We start from the raw sequence: 19193 nt of genomic DNA, 5'->3' as shown, positions 1-19193 counted from the left end.
AAATTGACTGGGCCAGACAAACTGTATCCATATTCAGTAGTTCTAAAGATAAATGCATTTGAAATGTTGAACAATAAATGTATTGCAAAGTGCAAATATTGTAATTTGAAGAGGGGGCTGGCTTCTTCCCAGTTGATCTTTTATACAATTTGTAACATAGCAAAAATAATAAATAAATACATAAAAATAAATATACTCATGTGGGAAAGGTGTTACCTGACTTTTTTTTTTTTTTTTTTTTTTTTTCTCTATAAGAGAACTCTTATAGGTTGGGTATTTTACATGTTGTGTGAGTGCCATCTGGTCCATTCTGTTTAAGGCTCTCTGCTCTGTGTGAATTGTGTTTCCATCCATTTTATGTAGAAGGCCCTATCGGTTTCCTAAGTTTATTTGGTGGTGCAGTGCAGAGAGAGGTAGGCCATTATTTCCAGCATAAAAGGCAAACGAGAAACCCCTCAGTCATCTGCATCTCCAGGAGGTAAAATGCATGGAGATGTGAGACGTAGCAGGGAGCAAAGATGTAAGAAAGGAGCTTGGGTGCTTTGGGAGAAATTTATATTACTTGTTTGGTTCCTAAACATTAATGAATTCTGTTTTTCAAGACAAAAGATATGCGAACATGGGTTTGCTGCAAATCTTAATGGCCGTATGCTTAATTTCTACAAGGGCACTTGGTTGGTTCAAAACAACTGGAAATGTAATTTGCCATATAATATAGTTGAAAGTCATTTTGCTCAAAATGATGATTGATTTTTCAAAAAGGCTTGTGCTCCATTCTAGTTTTGCCTTTACTGTCTGCTGTGCTGAAGCTCTGTACACCAGTGAACTGGTGTATTTTTTATTGGCACAACAAAAGGATAACAGACTGACGTCTCCTATAATGGCTGTAATTGATTGGAAAAACAAATGTATTAAGGGGTTGATGCATTAGAATTAACCTTTTAGCATGCTTTCTTTTTTTTCTCTATTCCCAGTTACAGGAATTCTCACAAACACAACATCTGCGTAGACATGCTGCGCAAGGGTTATCACAAGTCCTTCTCTGAGCTCTTCGCTCTGATCCAGAAGTGGAGTGCCTCTAGGGAGGCTGCAGGGCCTGGGTCAGCCATATGGCAGCAGGAGCCCCTTGAGGAGCAGCTTGATAAGCTGGATCAGCTTCAGCACTTCCTGACCAGGGCTGAGGCAGCCCAGAGAGCAGGTAAACTGGGGAATTCTGGGTACCAGAGCAGCAGGAGCAGCAGCAGCAGGTGCCTCGGGGAAGAATTGGAAATTGTTTCATCTATGAATTTGCCACATTTCTGAAAATTAGCACATAAAAACTTGAACCTGCTGAGTCCCCATGATATAATATAGTGGTTAAATCCTTCCAATATGGTACTTATTTTATTTGTTTAAGCCTGTGACTGTATCTTTGCATTTACATGAATTTATTTTTCTTCTCTGTCATTAATAACAGAAATAGAGGTGCTGAGGTCATATCATGGAAGTCTTTTGGGAATCCTTTTTTATTTCATATTTATGAGTTATCTGGCCCATGGTTTATGTATGCAGAACATAAAAAATATGGCAACAGTTGCCTGAACTCTAGACACTGTAAGCAGAAATATATTAAAGCTGCTGTAAAAGCAGTGTTATTGCATGTCACTGAGAGCTTTTCCATTGTGTGACAAATCTAATAACACAGGAAATGATATCCTTTCAGCTGGACTCTGAACTTAATGGTGATTGCAACAGTTGTATTTTTCTATATTACAGTTTTAAAATAATGAGAGAAGGTTGTAACCATTTAGAATATCTTTAAAAAAGTATGCTGACTTAAACTATACTGAACAGCCCAAAATTATGGATCCATATAAATTATATCAAAAACGAAAGAATAACAAAACTATATTAAAATGTATATAAGGACGTTTTTGAAGCCAGGGACATGAGAAGGCAAAAGTGCTCTACATTCTGTATATATTTAACATTTGACTATTGATCATCAACTTGATATTAATAAATCTGTATTCACAGGCATAGGTTTAGGGGGGGGACCAGTATTGAGAGAGTGTCAATTTGTCCCTCTCTACAATAGGTGTCCCCCCCACTTTATGAAAGACACGACCATTCATATATGTTATTTCTGAGGGCACACTATTCACCAAAAAAACATTTTTTTTTTAAGAGCCCTATGATGTATAGGCTAATGAACCTGAATTAACAAATGCATTATATCAACATTCTTAAATTCTAAGTGTTCCTTAGTACAAATTATGCATTGCAAATATTATAATGATATATACTAAATTGGTACAGTAATATAGTGATATTAGGTTATTTGTGTGTTACAATGAGGAATGGATGACTGGAAAAAAAAAAAAAAAAACAGGAAACCCTTGACCAATCTCTACTTTCCTAGCAATCAGGTTACGCTGGGCAAGGATTCATCCCTTGGGTTTCTGAGGAATATAGTGTGGCCAGATTGGCCGTCTTCCCCCCTCCTACCACTACTGCACAATATGTACACACACATATATTTATAGGTTGTGTTGTGTGTGTCTCTGTTTATCTATTCATTGGTGCCTATTGTTGTTCATTATCATTCTCTTAATATTTATACACACATATGTGTGTGTTTATATATAAACTAATTATTAATACAATATATATTATAACTTATTCTGGTAATGTATTTAACTGATATTGTATAGAGATTTCTGTGAAGGTATCATGAAATTGTGGACAATAGTATGTTGCATATAGAGATTTTTATGGTGAGGGCCCATCCATGTAACAACAAAATAACGCATCAGATTACAAATTATATGTGTGTATTTACTATTCTATGCTATATTATTCTGATACTATACTATGCTTATCTAAAATGTATATCTTATCAGTTTGTTAAAGATTCAATGTTATAGTCTTCTTTAGGTGGAATCAGTGTAAAACAGATCATTCATGAATAATAATAATGTAATTAACAATAGTTATTAAACTAAACAAATCAGCAAATAATATTGTTTAAAATGATGGGTGTGAATGCTGTATATATTTAATTATGTATGCACATTTTTAACACCTTAGCAAAATATGTAATAATTGAATATTAAAAAAAGTAATTAAAATACTTAAAAAAGACAAAATAAGAAGATATTATAGTGTATACAACTGCAGTGTTGTATAGTCCCAACTGACATTACATTTGCATTTTAGAATACATTTTCTTGTTAAAATTAAACTGCACATTTTCGTTCATTGTGAAAGTCTTAATGGAAACTGGCATCCTAAAAGCAAAGGGTGGAGCACATGCTATTGATGTTGATGGGTTGGATTTTGTGGCAGTAGTTTGATACAAACAAATCAGTTTGAATTGAAATTACCATTAATTAATATATATTTGATGGGAACCGCATGGACGAAAGTAAAGTATACCTCTTATAAAACAGTTTTTAAAACTTAATTAAAAATGTTTTTTTTTATTTTAAACAAAACAAAAACTAAATAAAAGTAAAAAAACATTGTGTACATATTTGGCATGTATGTTATTCTCACTTTATTTAAATACTGTAGTTGCATTTGCCTCAGTTTTGTAGCAGACCTGGAAATGTAATTAGGCACTCTTCCATTCTTTTTATACTTAGAAGACAAGACATTGAATAAAATAAATAAATACATACCTATATAAGTCTATGGCCACAAGAGAACATCTCAGAAACTAATGTGGTTACACTGAGTAATTACTCATGTATCTGTGGTGTATTCACTCTGTAGATACACAGAGGGCCAAACCAAGTTATCATGCTCGGAAATCTTCAATACAAAATCAGCTGATATCAAAAAAAGCCCCTTTCAGGTTGAAAAACACCAATTTCACTGGTAGGAGAAGTGGAGTAGTTTCACATCGCATCGTAATTACACATGACTAGATTTTAACTATGCTTAGCTACAGTTACCCAGTCATGCCAAGGTTTCCAGTCCTTGAAAAGCCAAACCAAGTACATAAATGACAATAAATCATGACCAATGCTTGACACTAGATTTGATGAACTTTTGATTGTAAGCCTCCTCTTGTTTTCTCCATATGAATGTTGGTACTTACTTAGGAAACCATTTTTGATAAGGTTTGACTATATACATTTTGTCATACACTTGATGTGGTTTTCACTACATTCATTGATGCCCTATTTTTTCAGATATCCTTCATTGTTTTCTTTTGAATGGATGTTCCAGGATCAACGAGATCATTCTCTATGTCCTTAAACTGTAACGTAGAGTCCTCACAGACTTGTCAAACAATTAGTGTTCCCATTGTAACAGATTTATTTACTTGTTGTGCTTCTTTTCCTTGGACTTTTCAATAATAGATTTTGTTGTACTTATAGCAATGCCATATTTGTACACCTTTTGACTGAGTAACTTGATTTTGGAGCTTTTTATTGTATTCTTGTGTTGTCCATTGTGGAAATAATTAGGTGGTTATGCAGTGTGTACAGAATCGTCTTGGCTTCAAAATAAACTGTTAATTTGAAACTATTGACATGTCATTTGAAAGGTTTAATACAAGAGGAGGTCATCTTGCCCATCCTACTGGTGAGGTTTCTAGTAATAAAAGTGTCTAATAACATACATATTTTTAATCAACCTTGGTAGTTTCTTCCCATAGCTCATTGTATAAAGAGGTACCTCCTGGTTCCCTGTTTCATTGTTAAGTTGTCATTTTGGTAGACTTCAAATAATTATTTAATACTTAAATCATGTTGCCACTCAATTTCCTCTTTTCAAGGCTGGAGAGATTCCAATTTCTTTTCCATATTTACCATGTGTTTGAGACCTGAAAATATTCTGGAAAGGGGAAGAAAATGAGAGAACTGTATTTCTCTCTCCCTCTCCATGTATAGAATGATGGTTTAAATTATAGGGACAGCTGGACAATTTTACTAAAATGCAGCTTGAAAAGAGGAGTTGGCATCATATATTGATTAAAATTCAAATAGATAAACCTACAGTGCAACAGGTTACATGTAACAAAACCTTATGTGGTAAGTTAAATATGGTGCAAGATGTAGTATGGTCATCCACAGCAAATAAGGCCCAGGATCTTACTCATCTTCTCACTAATAATCTCCCAGCAATTTTTTTTTTTTTTTTTTTTTTTTTTTTTACTGTCCTGTCAAGCATATCACGTATTATTTTAATGGGGTCAAAGTCAGCACACTGCTGAGAGCAGTGAATCCATTTCAAAAGTGATAATGTTCTTCAGTGTTATACAGTACTTTCACACTGGTGACTTGTGGATAGGCTGTTTATTTTTCAGCATAATGATCCTTTTCATACAGAATTCCACAAAATGCTAAAATCCTGTCAGCTGCAAATCCACCTACCACACTAGCTGGAATGATTGTAGCAAATTACAAATTGTCTTTACATAGGTTCAGAGTTTTTACACAAACCAATTATGCCTAATCAGTTATTGTTCCTTTTACATACATACATTAATTAATATGTGAAAAGCTGATTATCAGTATTTTATATTATATCAATAGCACATTTGTTTTTTAATTCTTCTTTCCATTGCTAACCTCAAATGGCACTGTCTCATAACTTCCCCAATTGGTTCAGGCACTTCTTATGAGGGATTTATGACCAATCCTGCCTCCAAAATCTTTCCAGCTGTATTCTTGACTCTTATTTTAAAATGTTCTATTGAATTAAGATTTGGGGATTATGATAACCAGTAAAGAATAGGTCTGTGCTGGTGACACATTTTTGGTATCGATATACCGTTGAAGAATTCACCGTGGGGGGAGGGGGGAGGGGGGAGTGGGTAGGAGAACTCTTCTGTTTTATTGTTCAATCAAACAGTAGAACTAGTTACTACACAAATACAAAATAAAGGTAATATTGATCAATATTAATAAATATTTGAATTGAGGCAAATATATAAATTAAAGTAGCTGTAATAATTGGGCACTAGTCTGCGTGCTTGACGCAAACTTGCTGTGTACAAGCCGCCAAGCATTTTCAGTAACACAGAATGTCTGAGACCTTACAGAAGCACAGCCAGCAGCATCTGTTAAATGCTGTTCGTTGTGAGCCACAAAAAGGTCAAAAGATTTCCGGACTCATTCGCCTTTTTCCTCAGGTCCTGATTCAGTTAACTAACCAAAGGGAAATCTTATATGTTTAAGCATTTCGACCTGACAACAATAAGTACATTTTAAACACATCCCAAATTGTGCATTTTGAATAATAAACACTTTTGCCACAGTTTTGTTTTTACTGTTTTTGATCTTTTAAAACTGTATTTGTTTTCAGTTTGTTCAGACCTGCCAGGGTTTATGTTGGAATGTGGATCCCAAAAGAATACCTGATTTGAAATGTGTGATGCTTTTATATGTAAACAAGACCTGTAATTCTACATACTCACAAGAAGTGTATGGTACAATATTACAAAATCATAGTCAGAATTATAGACAAAAAGTTGAGTTAGATATCTGCAAAACTGTATAGTATACCAGGATTTTGACACCTACAGCTGCTTGAATCAAATATAACATTTTAACTCTGAAACTACAGTATACTATAATAAAATATGTCAAGGTACAGACAATATAAATAACTTACTGTCTCATTGTTATTTTATTTCAAGGTCATTATCAGGAGGTGTATGAAAGTCAGCTATCACTGGCCCACTATTTCAATCATTCAGATGACAAATGGCTGTCTGATCACTTCTTTGAGTCTAGCCTCCAAACGGCTACCCTGATCAAGATCGACGGGGGGAGAAAAGAGGCTGAAGCACATTCAGACATGGGACGTGTTTACATGGAGCAAGGTACAGTGACATTCAAGATATATTTAATAATTCCTGTAAATCTGGACTTTACAAATAGAAAATAGACGTCAGGGTATTATATTTATAGCAGCTACTTCCATGAATACAGGACATACAGTAGAACAAAGAGCTGCTTAGTTTTGAATTTCCCTTCCTCATATAATTGGTTATCTACGTATTTATATTTCAAAAAGATTTAAACTCTGTCAAACTCTGATTAATTATATCCACTTAAATACATAATAAGAAACAATACGTAGTATTTTTCTAAGGTAGTTTTTATGGAAATAAGTATTGAATTACAAAAAGAAAGTTTATGCACAGCATACAACTTCATATACACATTCAAATGGGTATTTAATTGTATTTGTATTAGTTTTACTCCTTCATTGCTAAAATATATGGTGTAAGTACTTCCATATATTACACAGTTCTGTGGGCTCTGTGTAAAATGGTAAGGAAGTCTCTGGGACGATCTAGTATTTCAAAATGTATGGTGGTGCAATGATAATTTCAATTAAATAATGTGATGCATATGTAAACTGGCTAATAGGTAATGTCCTTAATTTTGCACAATTTGATTTTACCTGTATTTCAGTCCTCTAGCCTCAAGAGTTTGACACAGCCTCCTAATTAAGCCATTTCTTGAGCAATTAACCATTCTATTACTACAATATATGTGCATTGCTCAACAAAACGGTGAGAGGAATTTTTCACAAGTATGATTCCAGATAATCTTCAAAGATGTTTATCTGAATCTCACATACACATCTCTTTAGGATTATTTTCTGAGGTAAAACTCAAGTTGCAGCTGTGCCATAATAATGTATTTAGTATGAAGATAGCTGAAAACTAATATCATATGATCACATTCAAATCAAAAACAAAATATTCAACATGAAGCATCTGTTAAGTTACAGAAAAATATGGATAATACCCTATTTGCCTCTGCTTCTCTCCTCAGACCTGTGGCATAGTTGCTTGGCTGGCAACCTTTGTCAATTGATTTTGTTTCAAATGTATATTCCTTATTCTCCTCTCCTATTCTGTTCTCTTCTTTTCTTCTTTGTTCACAACTGCACAACTAATTTTCAGTATGGTACATTATGTCTTTATCACAAACATCTCTACCATTTAGCATGTAGGCTTATTGGAGGCTATTGCAAAGAACCACACCAGACCAAGGTTTACAGAGGGGTATGTGTGTTGCATATACACATTATTTTCCATATTAGTAATCTTGTTTTGCATGGCACAGTCCAGACTGCATCGTACATAAATGCATGGTGCAGTATGAGGGGTGTGGCTGACAATATGCATGATCCTACTATATTCTAAGGTATGTGCCACACACAATACCAGGTTTGGGATGCGCAGAATAAGGCTTATAAAAGGATTGCGTTAACTCTGCGCACAGCAACATTCCAGCACATAGTCAACGATGGGAAACATGGTTAGTAGCATGGAGCAGGTGCGTCCACATTTGGACAGCAGCCCTGACATAGGCAAAGATATGCTGTAAGGGTGTACCAGCCTTGGCACGCACATGAGGATCTCAGCAATGAGCAATTTGTGTATCGTCTCAAACGAGCCTTGCAGAATGATCTATGTCACATGCTGCATAATGACCTGGCTGCATTATTTAAACAGCTGATGGTGTCTGTCTGTATATGTGTCCTGGCTACTGGGACTTTCCAGATAGTAGCAGGTGATACAGTGGGCATCACCCAGTCCATCATGACCCACCACCTGGGCCGGCTCTTAACCGTTTTGATATGTGCCATTGACTGTATTCACGTCTCTATCCGGGTACCTACAGGGGTGGAAGAAGATGCCTTTATTAATTGTAAGAGCTACTACTTCTATCAATGTCCTGGCAAAGTACTTGTGGCGGGGGCTCACGATGCATGCATGCAAACACAATGTTGTGGATGTATTAATAAATATTACCCAATACCCATAATTGTCTGTATTGATGTAGGCCACATTCATGTGTCTAGTGGTGCTACTGCAGTGGTGTGTATAAGAGTATATTATATGTATGTAGACAATACAGAATGTCCACAATGCATGTATACGCACCTGGGTCTTGGCTGCCTGATTCCATGGAAAGGAGCCCGAACTCCTCGGGGTGCAGTGGTGGGTCCTCCCCCTATGCATTGCTGCTCCTGGTGGAGAGCAGTCTGGAGGCCACTGACCCTCTTCTTCACCTCCATGACCAACCTCTTGTGTCCCCCAACTGCATTGACACCCACACCCTCTCCTGGGTCACCATACAAATTGGGGCTTATAGTCACAGGTATGATACATACCATTATCACCTACCTTAATATGTGGAGAACGGCATACGAATTTAATGTACGCTTACCAGAATATACGTGTTTGCGTGCGTGCGTGTGTGTGTGTGTGTATGCTGGGAAGCGAACATGTAATTGCTAATGACATTCTCTCATATATATATATATATATATATATATATATATATATATATATATATATATATATATATATATATGAATATACAAATAATAGAATGTTTATAACATAACAAACGAGTGCAGAAACAAACATGGCATTCACCTCATGACATTGGCATGGCACACTGCCTTCATTCATCCACCTGCAGAGTCTTTAATACTGTGACTCTATTAGCATATGGTAATGACTCAGTAATTGGAAACATGAGATGTAAATGTATTCCAGGGATGACATTAACCCTTTTGTGCATGTGGAGGTATCTGTGTATCTTGTAATATTCACTCTTGTAATAAGGTGTTCCGTGAATCCCCCAAAAAACTAAATAAAACTGAGCTGTGGTATTGATCACTGTAAAATGAAATACAGACAAAATAAACATTTATTGATTAAAGTTAAAAGATTGATAGGATACTTTTTTCTCGCAAACTCACGCATCAATAAAAGCCCAATAAACTATATATCCATAAATTGTGATAATACCTTTCTAATGCAAAGTGTTTATAGTATCTAATTGTAACCTTTTAGCTGTTCCTGGATCTGTAGGCTTTCTAATTCATGTTTGAAGTTCAAGACATACTGGGACATCAATACCCATTTAGATCCAGGGAGCATTCGTCGTACCCGTTTGTCTGTACATTCCAAAGAGTTAAACATGCTCATAGTGCAGTCAAATTTGAATTAAGCAAAGGCCCCAATTCGGCTGAATGTACCAATATTTGCATGCAGTACCAAAAACTGCACTCTGCTGGCTCAAACAGTGGAAGTAACAGTCCACTGTGGAGTAGCGTATCTATACACACCATAGCCGTTTTATTTGGAGACATGTATTGTATGGGCCACTGCTTTATTTCTCTATTCTGTAGGTTGCTGTGTATTTACTTGTGTAGGTTTGTGCAAATGTGGTTTGGAGATGCAATTATCTATTTGATTGGTCCAGCGTGTATGTGTTCAGGATATGTTTGTGTAGTCTGCTATCATATCAACTGTAGCGACACCACTGATAGCAGCTTGTCTGGTCAATGGTAACTTTAACTTTAATGGTCTGTTGTGAGCAGTTGCTATATTGGTAATGAGTATGCAGGCGGTTTTGCAAGGCACAAATAGATTTGCAAGGCACAGGAAAAAGTGCTATATTCCAATGTCATGCAAATACTTTGCACCATGTTTGAATCTCTCTTTTTGTGCCAAATCTAATGTTTTTTGCAAGGCACACAATTTGCGAGGGAATTGTATGACGTTTGAATATCGGGGCCCAAAAATGTAGGATCTTGTTTAAGGATGTGCAGTACCATATACTAATACAGTGTTGTCTGTGAGGTCTAAAAATAATTGACTCTTGAAGCCAACTTCAAGACTTCAACAACTATCCATAGCCCTAGTAAAAATGCTAAATGGTTATTAAAGATATTCATTTTATAGCATGCTGGGGGAGCAATACTATCTAGGGCAACCCAGACTCTGTGTCAGGTATACAAAAGTGATAACAAAAGTGAAACAGACAAAGTGTACAAACCAAAATAAAATCTTACCAGTTGTCAGAATGTGAATACAATTATACATAATATAGTATATCAGGATTTCCCAAAGCTAGATTTGCAAATATAATGTATTATTATTATTATTATTATTATTATTATTATTATTATTATTATTATTATTATGCAAGAGATGTCAACACTTTGTAATGCAGTTAGTTTGCATGACAACTGTATGACTTTAAATAAAAATACTTTAATTCTCAAGCTTGCCTTGCCTTGCCTCTTCTTTCATAAAGCCAGACAGATTCCTCATGGTCAAACAACATGTTTCAAGGATTGGTTAATGAGCATGTAAAACTAGGCAAAGATGACCATTTTAAACATAAACATTTTAGTACTGAAATAAGTTTATATAAAGTAATTATGCCTAGTACAGTTAATTACGCAATACTTTTTTTTGTGAAATAATGGAGATTAAAGTTCTAGATGACTTTTGTTTTTTAATTGATGTTTTCTTACCTGTCTATAAATTGATGTACATTGCAGTTTCTTCTGGACCATATGATATTTCTAGCTTCATTCAGTATTGCTAAGGAGAAAGGAGGAATCTCGCTCCCTAGGGTAAGAAGAAAGAGTTCCATTGAAAAAACAATTGTATACATTTAAACAGAATCCAGATATTCTTTTAATGTAAAGCTTAATGGAGTTCAGCCTTAGGTTTAACTCTACATTCAAACATGTTTATATTATCAGACTTTTTCTAGTCAGCACTGTTTTGCATCTGTATTTATCTAGAGGGTAAATGAGGGATGTCAACACAGTGAAGAATAAAAAGGAAAGATACCTATTTTGCCATTATACACAACATCTTGTTCAAATAGTTACCTGTACATTGGCTCAGATTACATGCAAAAATAAAAAAAACACCTCTGTTTCAACATGCGGCTTTGGTCACACCTCTGCAGCACCTTGGTGTTACTTATTTTTGTCAATTACCTGGAGAAATTCTCCTTCAAAATACAAATTATTATTATTTATTTATTGGCAGACACCCTTACCCAGGGCGACCTACAAAATATAAGCGCAATACAAAGTGAATAACAAAATGTGGAAAGGTTTGTTAAGGTTTGAGGCAGTGCTCCAATTCAGTATTACAGCAGACTACTGATGTAATTTGATTAATGTAAGCTGTGTTTACATGAGGATTTCAGGTATAGCCATATAAAACAAGAGAAATCCTGGCTGAAGAAGTTTCCTCATCTGTCCATCACAGCAGGGAGTGTGTACTGGAAGACATTCAGTTGAAAGCTTGTTGAGACAGCAAATAAGAATTATGGCTGTTTTTGAAAATAAGTGATTTTACATCAAGAAAAAAAACAACAACAATAATTGACAGTGATAATCAATAATTTGAACATAATATAATGTATGTGCTACATGCGAATATATCACAGCTATTCAGGCAAATTGCAAAGCAAACCAATAATGTAATTAAAGGCAAAAAGAACATTGCTGTGTTCATTTGTTTTCATTAGCCTTTCATTTGTTACCAAAGGGAGTACTTTTGTGTTATAGTAACCTTTTGGTTAAACAGTTGCACCTCTGTCAGCTCCTTCTTACAATGCACAAACACAAATTCATGACTGAGTAAAGACCCACTGTAACGTCAATATGTCCCTCGAGTAATTACCAGCACTGTATTTACTATTTTTTTTCAATCCTACACATATGCTTGGAAATGGGGTCTTGTGTATTTCAGCTAGGATACCATATTTACTTCCCAAATAACATATACATCGTATAATGTAATATTGATAACTGCAAACCTGTTTTAATGGCTCTCTTGTCACACCATGCAACTCTGATTCAGCATTTATTATTATTATTATTATTATTATTATTATTATTATTATTATAAATTAGCTTTATGGCATTGTCATATTTTAATCTGACTTTCAAAAATTCAGCATGTAGTAAATGATGAGAGGATCAGTGTATTTGATGTTACTGTCTTTGTTTTAGACTCGCACCTTAGTGTTAACCAGATTTTGCACAATTCCAACAGCATGAGGAACATATGTGACGTGTGTACTACCTTATATTTTAATATAATATATACATTATACCTGAACTGCATGCTAAGACTTGTCTAGATCACTTGAATGCATACTGACTTCTTTCATTGCTACATTCATTGTTTCCCCACAGAAACAATACTTGCTTGTTTTATTGATGTGCTGTATTTTTGGATGTTTAAAATTGTAAATGTTAAAAACTCAATGTCTTACAGCTGCTCAACCCTTACTCCAAATTTCTGGCACTAATTTACCACATGGAAAAACATTAATTTTTAGATTTATATAAATGCAGGCAGGTATGGATCAATCAATATCAATTTGGGCTAAATTAGTGCTTATTAATTTAATTTCTTAATCAATGGGGATTCCATATGGTAACTATAAACCTATTTATACAATGACTCTGAATGTGAAGTTACAAGTTATGAAATTAGAATTTGCATATAACTATTCTTTTAAAAATAAGTTAAGACTTAAAGAGCAACTGCTAAATGTTTAGAAAATATGTATAGAATATAAGCAAACCTATTAAAATTATTGTAAACTGAGCTTCTAGAAATTAACTTATTTATAACAGTAACAAGCTCCTGCAGGCTGTAGAAAGATTCATTAAATAAATAAATGAAATTCTTAAATTATATATGTACTGACATTCCTGACAAGTCAGAGAGCTAGTGAAACACAGATACAATATAGGGGCTATTAAATGCAATGTAACCATCAAAATAGCAAATGGATAATTATTATATATACAATCAGATTTATTGATAAAGGGATTACTTTTTCACTGTTAATTCAAATAACTATAACTATAACTCTCAAAAGTATTCACGCCCCTTGGACTTTTCAGAATGGATGTAATCAGGAGTTTTCACCACTGATCAACACAGAAAATGTCCATAATGTCAAAGTGAAAAATATAATCTCCAAATTGTTCTAAATTAATTACAAATACAAAACAGAAAATAATTTAATGCATAAGTAATCACCCCCTTCAGTCAAAATTTGGTAGAGGCACCTTTGGCAGCAATGAGTCTATGTGGATAAGTCTCTACCAGCTTTGCACATCTGCACACAGCAATTTTTGCCCATTCTTCTTTGCAAAATTGCTCCAGCTCCATCACGTTGGATGGGGACCTTTGGTGATCTGCAATGTTCAACTCTTTGCACATATTCTCAATAAACATCTAGCCAGCATTAACATTACTTCATCTTCCTTGGGATACTTTTTTTTATTATTAAATTGTCACATCATGTGCATTTGTCGCTACCAGTGTCCACGTTTGTGAAACACCCGGGTTATTTTTGCAGTGTGCACAGTGTCTCCCAGCTCAGCTGTGCAAGACTGTAACGCCCTTAGAGCCTCTTGGTGGCCTCCCTGACTAGTGCCCTTCTCGCACGGATACTCAGTTTTTGAAGATGGCCTGATTTAGGAAGATTCACAGTGCCATATTCTCTCCATTTCTTAATAATGGACTTTACTGTGCTTTGGGGGATATTCAATGCCTTGGAAATGTTCTTATATCCTACCCCTGATTGGTGCTTTTGAAGAACCATTATCCCGGATTTGATTTGAATGTTCCTTATTCTTTATTATGTCGTTGTTGTTAGGAATTGTACTAAGCAATTGTGGAACCTCCCAGAGACCGGTGTATTTAACCCGAAATCATGTGATTAACCTTAATTGAAGGTGGACTCCATTCAACTATTCAATTATGTGACTTCTAAATACAATTGGTTTCACCACAGCTCAATTAGGTTGTAACACAATTAAATGTGGAAAAGTCCAAGTGGGGTGAATACTATTGAGAGCCACTGTAATATATGTACTTCCCAGTTCTGTAAAAAGAAAAACTAAAAACTGTGTACATTAAAAACTCTTAATATAGAAATATTCTATTCATGTTCAACATTTATTTTGTAATATCCTATTAATCCTATTAAAATTAATTGGGGGAACATCCTCTTTTGATAAAAATGTATAGTAACAACAAAAAAGATTAGTCATGTATTTTCATGCAAATTGATAGTGTAATCATACAGAAGTAGTTTTAATTAGACTAAACATATGTTGTGATTAAGCAAAATGTAATATTTAAACAATTATTATATATGTGATCTGGCATTCTTCCAGCCTTTAGATCTGGATTTTCTTGCAAACCTTTTTTTCCATTTGCAAATACTCTGACTGCTGTTCAAGTAATCGTTATGTTCATGTGACTTGTTTGCATACAGGCTCAACAGAGCTTCTAGTAAAAGGTGCTTTAGCACTGATGTTTTTCTATTTTTTCTTTGTTGAAGATTTGCAAGGCCTAGAGTGATTTATTTTTATACTATCTTCTGCCTCAGAAATTGGTTACGGCTGAATATCAGTCATACCTCACAGTATTGCATAAGTTACAATGTGTCCTTTCCCATTTAATGAGATTATTGAATTTCAGGGCCTGTTGTTTTCTTTATTTTTTGTAACTTCACAGCTGTATTCCCTTTACCAAATTATCAGTCATTGTTCCTCTGGGGTTCAGTTGTTTTGTCCTGTTGTAAAAACTTCGTCAGAGTGACACTGTTTGTGAAACCTCCTCTGGCAGTTCATCTCCCAGAGAGAGATGACCCAGAGACCTCTTTTGAGTTGATTAAATTGAAATGCTTTGAACATCAACAGTTGTTTTATAAAATGTATGTTGAAGAAAATGTTAATGTTTCACTTTGCTTAAGCAGTCTCAATTTTAATTACAAATGAATCACTAAATGACTCACTGGTATTTTATAATAGGAGATTAAACATACACCTAATTTCTTAATTCTGTAACGTTCACCTTTTTATGTAAGTGAACACTTTACTTCTTGAACTCAACTTCTGTTGTTGTAAACGTATTCTAAAAAGTAATCTGAATACATTCATGATTTAGACTAATGTTTCTCATTATGTTTTCAATTTTTTTTCAAAACATTTCTTTTTTCAGTAGCCCCCTTGCCCAATATATATATATATATATATATATACAGTGAGGGAAAAAAGTATTTGATCCCCTGCTGATTTTGTATGTTTGCCCACTGACAAAGAAATGATCAGTCTATAATTTTAATGGTAGGTGTATTTTAACAGTGAGAGACAGAATAACAACAAAAAAATCCAGAAAAACTCATTTCAAAAAAGTTATACATTGATTTGCATGTTAATGAGTGAAATAATTATTTGATCCCCTATCAATCAGCAAGATTTCTGGCTCCCAGGTGTCTTTTATACAGGTAACGAGCTGAGATGAGCTAATCATGAGAACGGTGAGGAATCAGCCCAGAACTACACGGGAGGATCTTGTTAATGATCTCAAGGCAGCTGGGACCATAATCACCAAGAAAACTACGCCATGAAGGACTGAAATCCTGCAGCGCCCGCAAGGTCCCCCTGCTCAAGAAAGCACATGTACAGGCCCGTCTGAAGTTTGCCAATGAACATCTGAATGATTCAGAGGAGAACTGGGTGAAAGTGTTGTGGTCACATGAGACCAAAATCGAGCTCTTTGGCATCAACTCAACTCGCCGTGTTTGGAGGAGGAATGCTGCATATGACCCCAAGAACACCATCCCCACCGTCAGACATGGAGGTGGAAACATTATGCTTTGGGGGTGTTTTTCTGCTAAGGGGACAGGACAACTGCACCGTATCAAAGGGACGATGGACGGGGCCATGTACCGTCAAATCTTGGGTGAGAACCTCCTTCCCTCAGCCAGGGCATTGAAAATGGGTCGTGGATGGGTATTCCAGCATGACAATGACCCAAAACACACAGCCAAGGCAACAAAGGAGTGGCTCAAGAAGAAGCACATTAAGGTCCTGGAGTGGCCTAGCCAGTCTCCAGACCTTAATCCCATAGAAAATCTGTGGAGGGAGATGAAGGTTCGAGTTGCCAAACGTCAGCCTCGAAACCTTAATGACTTGGAGAGGATCTGCAAAGAGGAGTGGGACAAAATCCCTCCTGAGATGTGTGCAAACCTGGTGGCCAACTACAAGAAACGTCTGACCTCTGTGATTGCCAACAAGGGTTTTGCCACCAAGTACTAAGTCGAAGGGGTCAAATACTTATTTCCCTCATTAACATGCAAATCAGTGTATAACTTTTTTGAAATGCGTTTTTCTGGTTTTTGTTGTTGTTATTCTGTCTTTCACTGTTAAAATACACCTACGATTAAAATTATAGACTGATCATTTCTTTGTCAGTGGGAAAACGTACAAAATCAGCAGGGGATCAAATATTTTTTCCCTCACTGTATATGTGACCTAGTTATTTTTAAAGGGGGTTACACACGATAGAAGCAGGCTGCGAAAGCTAAGAAGGTTATTTTACTTTGGGGATCTTTTCCAGGAAGAGCAGTGGTTTACATGAGTCATGAGTTATTAATCAAAACAAGAACATGATTTGTTTGTGAATTGACTTTTTATCACAGCAAACATAATGAGAAAGGTATAGAGCTAAAAAAACATAAAGGTTTGTAATAATCCAAGAAACACAGAAACAAATATTTACTGAGATCTCTTCCTCTCATACCTCTGTCCTAGTTGAAACTTCATGAACCAAATACTTCATTTCTCACACCAGCCAACTCTCTTTTTGAAACAAAACAAACTCATTATGCCCAGGTAGCAACCAAGCCATTACATTAACATAGACACTCATTGATTTACTAGCCCCAACCCAACAAGGTAACAGAAACCTTAGCAAACCAAACAAGAAAATTAGTAAGAGCATGATTGTTAATGACCAAATCAACCTAGTGATGAGAGGAAGTCTTATTCCATGCTTTCTATACATCTTCCCTTGAGCATTCTCAAAACTCACAGGTCTTTGCTTTCTCTGAGAGGTGCCAGTAACATACTCTGTGAGAGCTACTAAATTATGTTGTGTATGGTGAGTCTATTTTCTGATGATTGTTACTGGTTCAGATACTGCTCATTGTGAAATACTTTGACCTCATGTTTTTTATTTTTCCTTTGAAAGCAGTTATTCATTGTGCTCTCATGTTTACGTGCAATATGTGGATGTATAGCTTGCTAGTATAGCTAGGCTATACAGTACACTGTCAGAAACAAATAAATGTATGCTGTGATCTTTACATGTAAAGTAATTATAGTATCTGAATAAAATTACAATAACAGTTGTATCAGTAGCATATTAATGTCTCTCCCATGAAGAAGGAAAAAGGTTAATTGTAATTCATAGTGAAGACCAAGTAAGAAATAAGCTAGTCCCTAGAGATCTGAATTCAGGAAACAAAGTTTTAAAAATGTTATGCTATCCAGGTTTCAGAGAATTGACTTGTCATTTTTGTTTTCAAAGATGACTGAGGCATTTGATAAATTTGTTAAGAGATGCTGACATTTGTATCTTCTGAACTTTTTACTCTTCATCTCTAATAGAAAATGGCGTGCTGTTTTTGTATTTATAATGCATGTTCTCTTGGAGATTGTTACAGGTGCCACTGTAAAGCAAAATAATCAATGTTATGTTTTACTTGTGCTACCAACAAGATGCTGAAAAACTATTGTGATATTATACAAATATATATATATATATAATTTAAGTTAGGTGGGGGAAAAAATATATATATATTCTAGCCTTTCTTTCTATTTTGTGTGTCATGACTCTGGAGTTCTGTTAGTAACTTTAATGGCCTGCATTCTTGTCTTAACTCTTCTATCACTCCTTTCTTCTGTTATCAGCAAGTCGCATTCCTTTCTTGCAACGTATTATCTGCAAATTACCTTCTAATGCAATCGGTAATGTAGAGGTTAATGATTATTATTCATGAGAATTGATTATAATATTGATGAGATGGGAAGGCTTAGTTTAGAATGCCAATGAAATCACTGCTAGTTATTAGAAATGACCATTCAGACACTGGTTATGAAATGTCAAACCCCTTGAGGGTATGTCCCAGAAGGGTTATAAAAGCTTTGTACTACCTCAAAACTTCTGAAGAACAGTGTTATGCTAGCTTAAAATCTTTTGAGTTGTGTGTCTGCTGTTCTTCCCATGCACATAATAAATTCTGACTAGAACCCCCGACTCCAAAACTTTCTTCCACCACAGTCATCTTTCAAATTGAAAATAGTTTGCAGAATGGAGTATAGGATATTGCATCACACATTAGAAATGATGAAAACTCATGGCAAAGCTGCCAATAGGCCCTTGAGTGCAGCCATTGAGATGAATCCTCCCCCTTCTCTGTTCCTCTACATTGCACATAAGCTACATTTTCTCTGTTGACACAGCTGTGCAGGCCTGCAGAGCAACCTTGTGAAGTTGGAAACTATTTTCACCTGGTTAGAAGAGTATACAC

The 19193-nt window shown here is 35.3% G+C and overlaps 1 protein-coding gene across 1 annotated transcript in view; it reads left to right on the top strand.

Annotated features, from left to right (window-relative positions):
• The window catches only part of ttc29 (tetratricopeptide repeat domain 29), a 132039-nt gene that overhangs the window by 21985 nt on the left and 90861 nt on the right, over window positions 1–19193 (top strand). Inside the window, exons 5-6 of the mRNA XM_066718443.1 lie at window positions 975–1198; window positions 6635–6820. Coding sequence (XP_066574540.1) covers window positions 975–1198; window positions 6635–6820 — 410 coding nt within the window. The remainder of the gene's footprint in view (window positions 1–974; window positions 1199–6634; window positions 6821–19193) is intronic.

Source organism: Amia ocellicauda, chromosome 12, assembly GCF_036373705.1.
Source record: "Amia ocellicauda isolate fAmiCal2 chromosome 12, fAmiCal2.hap1, whole genome shotgun sequence".
Lineage (NCBI taxonomy): Eukaryota > Metazoa > Chordata > Actinopteri > Amiiformes > Amiidae > Amia > Amia ocellicauda.
This window is presented reverse-complemented; position numbering and strand designations above follow the sequence as displayed.